The sequence below is a fragment of the Pezoporus flaviventris genome, unplaced genomic scaffold (genome assembly GCF_033815535.1).
Source record: "Pezoporus flaviventris isolate CSIRO_AGI_PZ_B2104156 unplaced genomic scaffold, CSIRO_AGI_Pfla_v1 ptg000035l, whole genome shotgun sequence".
NCBI classification, from domain to species: domain Eukaryota; kingdom Metazoa; phylum Chordata; class Aves; order Psittaciformes; family Psittacidae; genus Pezoporus; species Pezoporus flaviventris.
Window position 1 is genome coordinate 11,976,602 of NW_026892583.1, and position 13,719 is coordinate 11,990,320.

General features: G+C 41.6%; 1 protein-coding gene and 1 long non-coding RNA gene across 13 annotated transcripts in view; one reads left to right on the top strand and one right to left on the bottom strand.

Annotated features, from left to right (window-relative positions):
• Positions 1-13,719, bottom strand: part of LOC133273918 (uncharacterized) — a 376,828-nt gene that overhangs the window by 191,632 nt on the left and 171,477 nt on the right. The window lies entirely within an intron of this gene.
• Positions 1-13,719, top strand: part of KTN1 (kinectin 1) — a 113,620-nt gene that overhangs the window by 79,198 nt on the left and 20,703 nt on the right. For 8 of the 12 annotated variants that reach the window (XM_061462587.1, XM_061462589.1, XM_061462586.1 and 5 more), the window contains 15 exons: positions 2,019-2,087; positions 3,420-3,454; positions 3,585-3,675; positions 4,582-4,650; positions 5,513-5,550; positions 6,179-6,269; positions 6,427-6,495; positions 8,063-8,100; positions 8,750-8,840; positions 8,961-9,038; positions 9,975-10,012; positions 11,014-11,104; positions 11,206-11,274; positions 11,692-11,729; positions 12,660-12,750. In XM_061462587.1, coding sequence (XP_061318571.1) covers positions 2,019-2,087; positions 3,420-3,454; positions 3,585-3,675; positions 4,582-4,650; positions 5,513-5,550; positions 6,179-6,269; positions 6,427-6,495; positions 8,063-8,100; positions 8,750-8,840; positions 8,961-9,038; positions 9,975-10,012; positions 11,014-11,104; positions 11,206-11,274; positions 11,692-11,729; positions 12,660-12,750 — 996 coding nt within the window. The remainder of the gene's footprint in view (positions 1-2,018; positions 2,088-3,419; positions 3,455-3,584; positions 3,676-4,581; positions 4,651-5,512; positions 5,551-6,178; positions 6,270-6,426; positions 6,496-8,062; positions 8,101-8,749; positions 8,841-8,960; positions 9,039-9,974; positions 10,013-11,013; positions 11,105-11,205; positions 11,275-11,691; positions 11,730-12,659; positions 12,751-13,719) is intronic. The other 4 variants (XM_061462588.1, XM_061462596.1, XM_061462594.1 and 1 more) reach the window with 1 other exon arrangement.

Here is a 13,719-nt window from a genome sequence, read left to right on the forward strand (position 1 = left end):
GAGCAATGTGGGATGTCACAGTCATAACAGTGCAGCAGAATAAGAGATAGGGTAACACAAGTTAAGTGTGGTGTCTGCAGTTGTGAAGAGTGAGGTCTTTGAAATCTGGAAGGGGAGGTTGTTGAGTAAAAGGTATTGCTGTTTGCTGTTTTCCTGCATTCTACTTTCTAATATTATTTTCAAGGCCTTGGTGTAAGCCTTTGTTTTTGTTGCTTGGATTATTATGTTAGGTTTCTTTTTTTCTTTTTAAGTGGTTTTTCATGAGGCTGCGGCTAAATTGCTGAAGCTTTTAGATCTGACATCTGGGGTCTGCACAGCAAAGCTGGTACTTGCTTCTAGGAAGTGTGTGCAGAGAGCAGCTTAACTCCTCCTTGCCCTCTGCCGCCTTCGTTTTTTTTCTTCTGAACTTTAGCTGTTAGAAATAGATCTGCTTCCTGAGAAAAGTGATGACTCCATCATTTTAACTCCTTTAATGCCTGTGTTGGGTACTGCTGCTCTTCTGATTTTTCTGGTGAAAGGTCACTCACTCTGAATCTCATGATGTCAAGTTGGTGGGTTTGCTAGTGGGGAGCAGAAAGGGTGGGTAGTAGCAGAGGCAGCATGCTTTTGTAGGAGAAGCTGTGCCTCATGAGTGTCCTGGAGCTCTTTGAGGGTGTTAGCAAGCAGCTAGTAAACTTGATTTATGTATTAAGGAGGTTTTGATAAGAGCCTTGCAAGACTCTGTAGTTTCTCTAAGCTGTCAGAGAACAAGAGGGAAGGCTTTTTGCTCAATTAATAGAATAGGAATCAGCTACAACTTCATTTTTTTTTTTGTAGTAAAACTTTTGTAATAGAGCTGTCAGCTGAATCTTCAGTGAAGCTGGGTAATGGGTACATAAGTGGTCTCGAAAGGGGAGCTGGAACAGGTGGCAGTTGAGTAAGTTGGCAGGTCTGAAGCTACTGTGACTTGCGGGGCTTTCAGCTTGGTGGAGCATTATAAAATGGCAGGTGAAGTGGTGAAAATGAACACAAGGGGGAATAATCTGAACTTGCTTTAGTGCGATGGTTTCTGTAGTAACTTTTATCCAGGAAAAAGGCTTTAGAGGTGTTGTGGATGGTTACTGTGCTGAAATCAGCTCAGTGCTGAGTAATAGCAGAAATCATCTGGAGGCCATTCTAGCAGTTCTTGGGAACAGAGAACTGAATGTGGATCATAGTCATCATGATGCTGGAAATCCATAGTGCTCTCTCAGCATGAATATTCTGTGCTCTTCTAGTCTCTTTCTCCTGTCTTTGATCCCAAACATAAGCTACACCAGCTCTATACTAAATCCTTCTACCGAAGGAAGTGCTGCTTTTTCCTATGCACATGAAAGAGGGAAAAGCCATGTTCAAACAGGGCAATTCTTTTGATCCTTACTGCTACTGTGCCTTCCTGCTTGTATTGTCCTTGTAAGGCTTTGGGTCTCAGATCATATGTCCTGCTTTAAGGACTTTAAAAAGACTGTAAAACAAAAAGCAATAATAGGGCTGCTGTGTCTGTTATACAGAGCAGGAATGCTGGAGGGGGAGGCATGTGTGCCTTCCTGATTCACCTCTTCCCAGTCAGACCAAAGTGTGGGAGCTGTACAAACCCCTTTGCTGCTGGACTGCTGACTTCTTCCTGTGCATCCTCAGTGTTAAGGCAGCTGAAGAGAAATAGGGTGATCCTCGACCATTTGCTTCCCCAGTTGTCAAATCTTGGCATGATGCTGATACTGCTTTAGGAGAAAAATGTGGTTTCTCTTGCCTCTCACACTCTGGTACTGTGTGGTTTTTCTGCCAGGGAATATAGATGGTAACAGCTGAATTTCTCATGGGAGCATAAGGACAGAAGTATTAGTACAGATGAGCAAGAAAGAAGGGGAAAGGGGTCTTGTAGCTTCCAAAGAATTCACTGTAATGACTTCTGTGCTATGTAATTATCTCACTACCAATATGAAAATGCTGTAATTAGGGGTTGCAGTTCTGAACTATAAAATGTTTATATTTATTTCCAGGTTCTCAAGGATCAAAACACAACTCTGCAAGCTGAAGTTCAGAAGCTGCAGACTCTCCTGTCTGAGCAGGTATAGCCAGTATTCACTGAGCTTGTATCAAATACCTTCTGTTCTTTTTAACTTCTTCAGTGTTTTTTTTTACCCTTAAGCTGGCCCTAGGCTGAGCTGGTTGTTGTCAAAGCCTGTTACTTTTTAGGTGTTTTCCCTTGCATGGAAAGTAAGGCAGTTGTGACTGTCTTCAAGTGCTAGACAAGAGTGTCCAAACAAAATGTGGATCTTTGTTTTTGTTTTTCTCCTTCCCTGAAGAATGCTGGCTGAACAGAAGCAGAATCTTATTTCTTCAACTTCTCACAGTTTTATTGGCAATTTTCATGGGATTTTAATTGTTATTCTAGAACAACCAGCTTTTGGGGAGAGGGCTCTTACTTTGAGGTGGAGAGACCAAAGTAAGATCTTCACCCTATTTGTTTTCTTCTATCCTGGAATAAATTCTCAAACCAGTAGTAACCAAAGAACAGACCCATGGAATGAGAACTATTTACACTGATGTCTCTTGAGTGTCCTCTTCTATATTTTTGACCATAGCACAGCTGCAGCCAGTCTCACTGGTATTCACACAGAATGCTGCAGGTTCAAAGCAGTTGTGTTACTCAACCCCATCTCCTTTGCGAGTGTTGCCTGGGAGAGCTCTTGTGAACACTTCTGACTTTGTACCATTACGGAATGTGAACTTCTTGAAGCGCTGGAAAAAAGACTTGTGGGGCAGGAAACTTCTTTTCTGCACTGGTGTCTGTTAGCCAGCAGATCCCTGTTTGGTTCAGCTCCCTTTCCTCTGGTGGAGAACCAGGTTTGCAGCTTTATTCCCTTGGGTCTGGCTGATTTCGTGTCCTGTCTGAAATAGTGGAGCTGATTTTTCTTGGTAGGTTGGCTTGTTTCTTGTGTGGTCTTTCACAGTGTGTTGTTTTTGAGAAGTCACACATGTTCTGCTGTGTGAACCTCAGATGGAGCTTGTGGTTTCAATAAACACTCAAAAGAGGCAGATTTTTCAGGTACTCAGCTGGCTGTTATGGATTAGATGCCGCACAATGCTTGGCACGTTTGACACTCACTATGATCAATGGGATCCTGTGTCCCATGGCATCTTGTCACCAGAACTCCTGTAGTCCATCTGTAAAATCAACAAGACATTTGGGCTGGATCTGTACCTCCCCTGAAAGACTGACATCTTTCCAGCATCAATATTAGACACACATCACATGAGGACATTCTCCCCCTACTTTCCTTCCTTCTGGATTAGTGTGGTAACTAAGCTGATTAAATTGATGCTCTCTGATTATTTGCCTTCATAAAATCCCAAAACATTATTGCTCTAATTAATCATCACTATTGTTTTTTTTATAGGCAAAAAAAGACTTGTTAGAGCAGATGGAAAGAAGGTGAGACTTTTTTCTTTTGAATCATAGACTAAAATAAAGATTCAATTTTGTTGACAGTGAGGTTACTGTTGATAGCTAAACTGCCCTCAAAGGTTAACTCTTTTTGCTAATGCTCACTTTGGTTTCTCAGCATGAGAGAGAAGGATGATAAAATCAAGACAGTTGAAGAGCTGCTTGAGGCAGGACTCATACAAGTGGCTAATAAAGAGGAGGAGCTGAAGGTAAAAACTCTCTTGTGTTTTAATGGGAAAGTAGAGATTAAGTGCTTTTGTGGAAAGTATGTGAGTGCTCAGTGCAGTCTGAGATCATTCCCTTTGAATAGGGAAGGCATCTTGTGGAGACAAGGTTAAAATCTTTTTGGTAAGATAGACTAAGCATTGAGCATTGGTGGTGTACAATAAGTGCTTCTCTCTGCTTAGTCTAGGGCAGGTTTTGCTAGGATGAATACCTGATGTCATTTGGAATAAAGTGAATACATTTTGAGAGCAGTATGTTTGGCCTAATCTGCAATATGGGGCTCTTGCCTCTTTGCTTAGTTGGTAATCTGAATGGTTAAATGGATTATCAACTAATGACATTCTGGAATGATACTGAAAGCATTTCCTTTTTCTGTTTAAGAAGAAGCTTTTTTTTTCTGTTTAAGAAGCAGCTAGTGATTTCTATTTTAGAAGCAGCTGGATTTTTTTTTTTTTTGTACTGGAAAGCCAGTACAAAAAAACCCCTGTCTGTTTTCAGCTGGGTTTTGCTACCATGTCTACCTGGGCATAGCCAAGGTAATGCTTGCTTTCTTAATGTCCCTAAATTCTAGGTGTATCGCTGACACCCCTGTACTGGGGAGGAGCAGCTCACTAGCAAACTGTCAGGTTACTATTACTATACAGCCAAAGATGTGAGTACATCACTTTGATGTTTCCCTGGACTCCAGCTTCCTATAGATGGAAGTGCACTTGGAATTGTCTTGTAATGAATAGTTAGTGCATTGAATACTTTGGCTCCCACAGCTGCAGAGGGAATCTTTCAGACTTTCAAAGTCTTTTACTTGTTCTAAAAGAAATTACTTTCCTTCAAGCTTAACACTTTTTCCCCAACAAATGAGTCTTTCATTATCTGTGTGTCTGCTTTCAAAGGCACTGCGAACGGAAAATTCATCCTTGAGAAAAGAACTTCAAAGTCTGCAAATTCAGCAATCGGAGCAGGTAGTACTTTTCATCTAAAACTCTTATTACACCTAAACTAAATCTGAAAGAATCTTGCTGTGGTTGCAAAAGTCAGGGGAAAAAGGTGAAGATGTCTTTGAAGCCTGTTGGCAAAGACTGCTGTTTTCTTCCAGCATTGGTCTGGAAGCTGGTATTTCTGTCAAATACTTACTTTACTTAAGTGTCAGAAACGTGGCAGATGTAAAGATTCCAGTTGGCAGCAGTTCTGTATTGGTGTGAGTGGAAATGGCTGTGGGTTTCTCTTTTTTTTCCAGAAGCCTATGCAGCAAGCATGGCTGGTAGGCAGCTCGTACTGCGTTGGTTTCATTTTGCGTATTTGAGCTTTCTAATGTTAATCCACACTCCTGCAGTTGTGACTTAGCCCCTTTATGTCTCTGTTCGGTGACACTGTCACAATATTATTGTTTCTGATGTGCACTAGGTGCTGATCAGGAAGTGGCTTTCCTTGACATCCAGCTCTGCTTGGTCAGCTCAGAAGGGCACTTGGTTTCTAGAAAATGATTTATGGAAAAGGGGAAGCGTTGTAATTGTGGAGAGGTATATGGTAGTGCCAGTATGAAGAGATTAGCTGATCAAATGCTGTTCCTGAACCTCAGCCTTTCCTGGTGAAGATGGTGGGGTTTCCTTTTGTTTTCCTGGAACTTGCAGTGACTTGGTGTTGTCTGACAGGGACTGGAGACCTACAGCTAATTTCCAGGAGCAGCCAGATACATAAAATCATTAGGCCGCTGCAGTTTACCCAGTGCCAGAGAGCTCAAATTCTCGTATTCCTTACCCTTCAACACCTGCAGATTATTTTGCTCTTTTCTGTTTTCCTAAGCTGAAGCTCTCTTTTGAACAGGTCTCCTTCCAATCACTGGTGGAAGAACTCCAGAAAGTGTAAGTTACTGCACAGATTTAATTTCCGATTTGTTACCTTGTGTGTGTCTTTATTCCATGACTACAGGTGTTTTGCTTCCCTGAAATGATTTGCTTTTAACTGGGTGAACTGTGTTTGTGGCAGGAAGTATTATCACTTTTAAACATGCCACATCAGATCAATAGCTTTTAAAAATCTAGTTGCTTCTCTGCTAAGCAATTAACTGTATAAGCTTAACTTTGACAAGGAATTGCAGCAAATTGTCAGATAATTGTTTTTCTTCAGCAGGCAGTCTGAAAGGAGTGAGCTTGTTTACTCTGTGTGTGTCTGTATTTGAAGTTGATAAATTCTTTGCTGGCATGTCCAGTGAAGGCTGAAATACAGTGTGTGTTGTTCCAGGGCCTCCTGATGCTTTCATTTGCATTTTTAGAAAGTAATAGTATCTATTTAGCATGTGAACTACTGGTTATATAAAGCCGGTTCTGTAGTATTCCTAGTCTTATTCCTCCTGTTTGTTTTGCCTGCTTGGTCCCACTGCGGATTTCAGAGGCTGGTGATGTGATGTGACAGCAGAACCAAAGCTTGTATATTTGCTGAAGTAACATGTTTGTTCAGCCAACCAATGTTGTTCCTCTTCTCTTTTTAAAGGATCCATGAGAAGGATGGAAAAATAAAATCAGTGGAAGAGCTCCTACAAGCTGAAATCCTCAAAGTAGCAAGCAAGGAGAAGACTGTTCAGGTGTCTCTCTTACAATACCTACTTTCCTTTGTGTCTATACCACTGACTACCATTTATTTGTTACTGCATGGCATTCGATAGTGATGAACTTGTAGCATCCATTTTTGTGGCGTTTGTGTTTCCATTGTCCAATCCTGTCTGTTTTGTCATTGAAAAGGCTTTGACACAGGAAATAGAGGCTCTGAAAGAAGAAGTAGGAAATTCCCAGCTTGAGATGGAAAAACAGGTAAAACACCTTAGTGCCAGAAGTGTGAAACAGCCTTGTCTTGGATGCTCTGCTCACTCATTTCTGTTCTAGTGTTTTCTTTCACTGGTGAATGCCATTGGGTAAGGGAGCTTTTTTAATGGTAGAACTACACTATTCTTGGATATAAAGCTGTAAATATGTAATATAACTACAGCTGTCCTTCAAATACCACAGTCCTCTGGATGCCTGAACTTTCTGGACTTTTAGTATGAAATTTGGCAAGAATTGTTATAACTTAAAGCATGGTAGCATTAGCTCTGGCTGGACTTATACAGTCCATGAGGTTAACACGCAGCCCTGGGGCATCCTTGAAAGCTGGTAACTTGGAAATCTGAAGTGCTGAAGGTGTTCCTCCTTTTGTTGGCCTTTCTGTGTTGCTAGAAAATACTATGGGCACACATAGTATCTGGTTTCCAGGTAAACCTTAGACTGTTTTCTTTCCCATGTCCAAAGAAAGCCTGTCTTGGCAGAGTAAGTTTTACTCTAGCTGTCAGGAATGCAGAAATGGAGGAGTATTGGCTTTTTTGGCATGCTTGCTGTCTAGCATCCAAAATAATGGGAACCCGTGTTTCCTTAGGGAGTCCATTCTGCAGGCAGCTTAATCTATTGTGCTGTCAGGAAGTTTGCTTGCTTGTTTTTGTGGCGTGTGTGGGTTGGTTTTTTTGGTCTGCATTTTCTTCAGTCTTTTTAGCAACATTCCAACATGCCACCCTCTATTATTTCCTTAGTGTTAAAGTTTTGTCCTTTTTAGGCAAAGCTTCATTGAATGTGTTTCCACCTTGGACTTTTCCTCCAAAGCAAATTCCCAGGAACTAGATGAATTATTTGTGTGTTTCCTTCCCTGGAACTGACACAGAGCCCAGAACAAAAGGCAATTTTAAGTTGCCATCTCTAGAAAGCTACATATGAGGGATGCTTGCTCTAAAGAACGCCTTTTGGTCTCCTACAAGCAGAATAGAGGATTTTGGGAATGTCTGAAACTTCTGCCTGAACTAAACTAGCTGTTTGGAAAGCCAGTATCTGTACAGATAGCCAATGCCAGGCTTTTGTGCAAAATTCAGAGGCAGTGTTCCCACTAAGTCTTGTTTTTTTTTTTTTCAATCCATGTTCAGGCTTAGAATGAGAATTTAAGGGAGTGCTTACACTGCAGAGAGCATTTAAAAAGCACTTGCTTGTGCAAAGGTCTAAATGACCAGGGATGGTCTCTCTGAAAGCTGCAGTTGGTAGTGAGATGGTTAGTCATCATCAGTGTCTGCTTCTTCTTTTTGTCTCCTGTGGTGGAAGTGTACTCTGGTGAGCCTGCTTGTGTTCCCATTTGCACTGTTTTCTTTTCTGCTCTGGAAGTCACATTTTTAATATGAAGAAAGTAAATAGTGGAGACACTTCACTTCTCATAATTTATTTTCCCACAAAAAAGTGTTTATGCTTACATAATTGTAACAAATAGTGCGTGCCTATTTTAATAATGTCTAATGGCTTTCTCCCTTGAGTGGTTTATAGTGTTTGTGTGTTTTCATGTTCATTGCAGTACTGATTATTTTTTTAGGTGTCGATTACATCACAAATCAAAGAACTTCAGACTCTGTAAGTACAGTTGTTAGCATGTCTGATCTGCCTTGTGCCCCCCTTGCTTCCCTGCTTCAGTCTAAGTTCCAATGTTGTTGCCTGGTGTCTGCACAGGAAGTGATCCAGGCTGTTAACACTGGTCTTAGATGTGTGTCCTTATTAGAAATACCTGGTCCTGTCTGAGACACAAACAAGGTGAAGTGCTGTATGGCTTCATGTGCCCCAGTTAAACTACAATAGATTAAAGTCAAGTCAGGATGGAAGGACATAGGCAAGGCACTATGGCAAAATTCTTTTGGTAATAGCTGTGCTGTATCTGGGTGCATAAGTGAGAGCTGAGCCACTACTGTCATCAGTCCCTTGTGTCCCAGCTGGGGAGGTGGAAGGAAGTACTTTTAGATGAGGAAAACACATGTATGAAATCCCTGCAGTATACGTGGGCACAGAATTTGTCCGCTTTCTCTTAATGAGCAGTGACATTGAGCAGGAGCATCTCTTGCTAACCTAGACTGAAGTGGAAATGTTCACTGGTTGATTTTTAGTGGGTGAATTGTGTTAGATCACATATGCTGGTTTTGTGGTGTGCTGCAAAGCATAGGATGTCTTTTTTTCAGATGGAAAAAAGAGCAAGAGTTTTTATGTTGTGTGTCTGTGTTTAATGGTTCAGGTTGAAGGGAAAAGAAAAGCAGGTTAAAACCATGGAGGCATTATTGGAAGAGAAGGAGAAGGAGATTGTTAAGAAAGGAGAATGGCTGCAGGTAAGCTTTCTTGGTATTCTAAAGGAAAATAAGTTTTGCTGCAGTATTTCTGGCTGTAGGAAAGTCATGTTCAGACTTTTAATCTTGCTATTTTTTTGATATTTTTTTTTGTGTCCAAAGGGTCAGAAGGATACAATTGCACAATTAACCAGTAAAGTTCAGGAGTTAGAAGAACAGAACCTGCAACAGCTCCAACAGGTATGGCCTGCAGAGTGGATGTGGTTTGGGACTGCTGTTCAGGTGAACTGGAAGGGGTTCGTTTTGTACTCTGCCTCATAAAGGGTTTACACTGACTTCAACTCAGAGCTATTTTAAATCCTGCTTGACTAAACTGGTAGTCTGCAGTGCAGAGAGCCCACTAGTTCAACTGTGTTCATCTGAAACAGGATGAAAGTGTTGATCTGAAATGGGATGAATGTGGATCACAAGTTCTGAGAGCTTTTCTTTTACCTGGATGTTGCTTTGTGTACTGAGTAGCTTTGATGGTCTGAAAACTCTGAGGCTTATAGGCAGAATCATAGCTGCCTTGTAGGTACCTCATTGCCAGACTAAATTAGCATCTCTGTAGGGCCATGGGGGTCATGGAGGAGCTCTTGCTGTAACTGAATGTAGCAGCTCCTCCTGAAGTAGTCGGGCTTTGCTGTGATTCCTTCCTGCATGTACCTATTGCAGAAGCTGCAACTGGTTGGAATGTTCTGGGTTTTGATTGCCTGCATTGGACTTGGGAACAGGCAACTGGACATCCTTGAAGCCAGGCATTAACTTAATGGAAGAATTTTTCAATAAGGTGGTATTCCTAGGTCAGTTTTGATTTTTGTCAATGATTAATGGGAGAAACTGAGTTGCAGTCTTATTTTGGGTGGATGTCTAGATAACAGACAGCATCTATGGCACAGGAGAGGTGGAATGGAGGGAAATTGGCTGGTGTGAAGTTTGGGATGCATGGTGTAAACTGCTTCTAAAATCTATTGTGTTTATATATTCTCAGAGCAAAGCCTCATGTAAAATTCCTGGTATTTCTTTGGCAAGTGTCCTGCTAGATGTGTGGTGCCCCTGCTCATTCAAAGAGTTGCTGTTAATTTGAAAGCTTTACAGTGCCATCAAAATGAGGTTGGGAATTACTTTGTTTTTAAGGTACCTGCTGCATTCCAAGTCCAGGACCTGGAGAGCTTGTGAGTATGCTTAGTAGCAGTTTCTTAAGCACCTGCTGATAATATACCTTCAGTGCTGGTGTTTATTTTAAATTGGAATGTATTAATTGGTTTGAAGCATTTTATGGGCTTTGCTAAAATAAGCTGTTATTGCTGATGGATGTACACCAGCCAGTGTCTGCTGCTGTGTATAATAGCAAGTGCCTGGCATCCCTGCCTGGCATGCCTAAGTCATAGTGCTCATACACTTTGTGAAACTGAATGATCTCCCAGGGCTCTACTAACTAGTGAAATTGCTGCTGCTTCTTGTGCCTAGTGATAATTTCCCCTTCTGTTTAGCATGTTTAAAAGAGTGTGGATTTAAGTGCCTGTGGCTGAGTCGCTAAAAGTAATAAACAGATATGGTTTGCTGTTTTCGGTCTGAGATGCAATAGCCAATTCTCCAACTCCTGTTTTATGGAGAAATGCTGCCAGACTTTCCTGTTTTGACTCTGCTTTGGCTGCTCTAAGTCAGAGGAAGGTTGTGTGCCGAAAAGGGCTTGGTCTTCAGTACAGCTCTTGTAACATTGCTCCCCCAGGAGACTCCTGTATAGCCAGTACCTAAGGCAGTCTCACCTTTAGGAAACTGTCCCTAGTGCCTTCGGAGCTGGCTGGCTTGCAGGATTTGCTCAGGTGGCCAATGTATCACACTTCTGCTCTGAATGTTGAGATCAGCTATGACTAAGTGTGTTTACTGATTGACATGTGAAATCACTAGCTTGCTTCAGGCTAATTCTTAGCAAGTAAGTGTTTGCAGTACATGTTGTTGAACCTGGCATGTATTTCCCTTAGGTTTTTTGTTTTGGAGCCATAGTGTAATGGTTTCTTCTCCATGTGTGTGGTCTCCTTTTGGCTGATTATTATATTTAGTATACAAAATTTATCTTCTGCTGCTAAAAACTGTCTCAGCTAGAGCACCTGTCCCTTTTTAGCATAAATTCTTACTCATAACTTTTTCCTTACTTTCTGAATCATCTCTGCAGGTTGAAAGGGGAAGAAGAACAAATTAAGAAGTTGAAAGCTGTAGCAGAAGAAAAAGAAAGAGAAATTGCAAGCTGTGTAAAACAGTTGCAGGTAAAGCTTTAATAGAAGAGCCTTGTACTGTAAGGAGCGTATGTATTATGAGTGTGTGTCTATGTATATACATGTTTGTGTTGTTGCTTTTCTTGTAACAGGATGTGCAAAAGGAAAATGAATCTTTTAAAGTTCAAATTCAAGAATTAAAGCAGGAAAATTGCAAACAGGTACAGCTTCCAATTGCATTGTTACTGAGTGAAGTAAAAGGGGGTGGTGGTAGCTTGTATGGATGGCATGGAAAACCAGTAGTTGCATTGACCATATAATTCAAGGGACAGCTTCAGGGTTAGATTGCACTAAGCCAGCTTTTCTGGCTGTTGAATATCTGTTCCTGCTTCCCTTTATTGTGGGTTTTCTTGTGGTTTTTCACATTTGCTGATTTCTTGTCTAGCTTTCCACCCCTGTCTTTGAATGTTGTATCACACCCAGGCTTCTGGCCAAAGGAGGCTGGACAGAATTCCCTTGAAGGCCAAGGGCGTAACTGCCTATTTTTGCAGCAGTACCTGATTAACAAGGTAGATTGTGACCTCTGCACCAGTATTTGCTGCTGAACTGATTCCAGTGAGTTTCTGATCTGTTTGTAGGCCTCCCTAGCTGTCCAAAGTGAGGAGCTTCTACAAGTGTGAGTATTGCCAGAAGTTGAACACAGTAGATAAGTAGCAGAGTGTTTCATTTCACTTATTGCTGAAGAAATTTGAAAGATTAAAGAAATGCCAAATGTACCATATCAGTGTGATAAGTGCCAGTAAAAAAATCTGTACAGCCTAGTAAAACTTGAACATAGAGCTTGTGCTCAGGCTAATAATCCTCAGCCTCAATGGTCTGTGTGCTTGCACAGTGCTTGCCGTATGTGCTCACAATGTAAGTAAGCCACGATCGATTTACTTGTAAATGCATGCCAGCTCAGATATATGTCTGAAGAGTCAAATGTTAATGTTTCAAGCAAAGGTGACAAGCTTTTTTCTTGGAACTTCAGCTTAGTAAAGTGTTGCTCATATTATAAAATCATCTGGTGAAAATCTCTTCCCAGGGAAAATCTTATGTGTAGCAGTAGGTTATAATGTAGAGCTGAAGCACAGTAAACTGTGTGGAAGGTAATGCCATACTGGCTTTTGTTGTGCTACACGAATTGCTACTGTTACGCATTTTTCACTGTCTGAATTATGTTTCTTCTAACTTAAATGACTTATAAATTGTGGACTAGGTGCTTGAAAAAGAATGCTTTTATCCAGCAGGCTGTGCCTGTTTTGTGGTGGTGTACTAATGTGGGCTGGCTGACTTACCCTTGTCTAATGTGTTGCCTTTCTGCGGCCTTGATAAATGTGTGCAGATGCCTGTGTAGGCAAACAACAGCTTTGGAATGGGCTTTGCTCTGGCAGCCTGCAGTTCACAGAGCAGTAGGAAGCAAGCAGTACTGCCAAGTCAGTGAGCAGCTTTTCAAAGAGAGCATGTAGCTGGGAGGAAAGTCAGTGTATGTGAAAGGATGTCAGTGATTCACTTGAAATTTCTTAAATGTCTCCTGACTTGTCTATGATTCTTTATGCTAATTCAGGGTTGCAGGGAAAGAGAAGGAAATCGCCAGTCTCCAAAATGAGCTTGCCTCTCGGAGAAATGCTTTTGAGCAACAGAGGAAAAAGAACAATGTAAGGAAATACCTCTCCCACCTTCCCCAACCCTTCCCCCTTCTTCCTCCCCACCACCCAAAAAAAACCCAAGTCCCAAAGACCAACCAGCCTGTGTGCACAGCACTCCATGGCGCCTAGGGTGTTCTCAAGAGATCATGCTTCTGATGGTTGTCCCCTGTATTGTGTCCTCTGGTCACTCCTCTCCTCTTTCCTTGGGAGTGACTAAGCATTTCTCACTTCACTGCTCAGAGTTTGAGCACTTCATTAAGTTGCTCGTTTGGTGAGGGGGAGGAGACTTGCTAGGGGACACATCCTGCAGCAAGTTCTCAGACTTGGATTCAAGCCTTGTTAGGCTTGTTCAGAAGCATGTCCTTTGCCAAGGCAAGAAGAAGGAGTCTGGGGAGGGAGGCTGTGAAGATGAAAGGTGCTGTGCTCTTGAACAAGTTATGGTCCTTGTGTGTAGCCATGGGAAGAGGCATTACCTTCAGGGCTCTTGGATCTGGCTCTTTGCCTTCTGAAGAGTGAGTAATACTGTTCTTCTGAAAGAGGTGGAGGACACTGAGCCTTCCTTTTTCCTTTTTACAGTAGCCACTGATGGTGCAGTATGGGTTGTTTGTGGGTGGAAGCAAAGATTGTTTGTTCCATCACAGAGCTGCAAGTTTACCTTCTTGTAATGCATTACCAGCAGGGCAAGAGTGTGGCATCTTTTATATGAAGAAAATTGTTAAATACAGTGCTTTTAGCTCGCCTGTCTCTCTGTGATAGCCTATAAAGTCCGGTGGATACTGTGCAATGAACTTTATTGCTTTAAAGTGGGACAATATAAGGAAGATGTACAAGGAAAATACTGAAAATGTGATTTTTGATACAAGCAGTGTTGTTTAAGAGCTGAAATAAAGTAGGGCTGAAATGGCTGAGTAGTCTTGGAAAATGGATGAGCTGGAAAGGTAGAACATATGCATGCCTGTTTCCTGGGGAATTACAAGG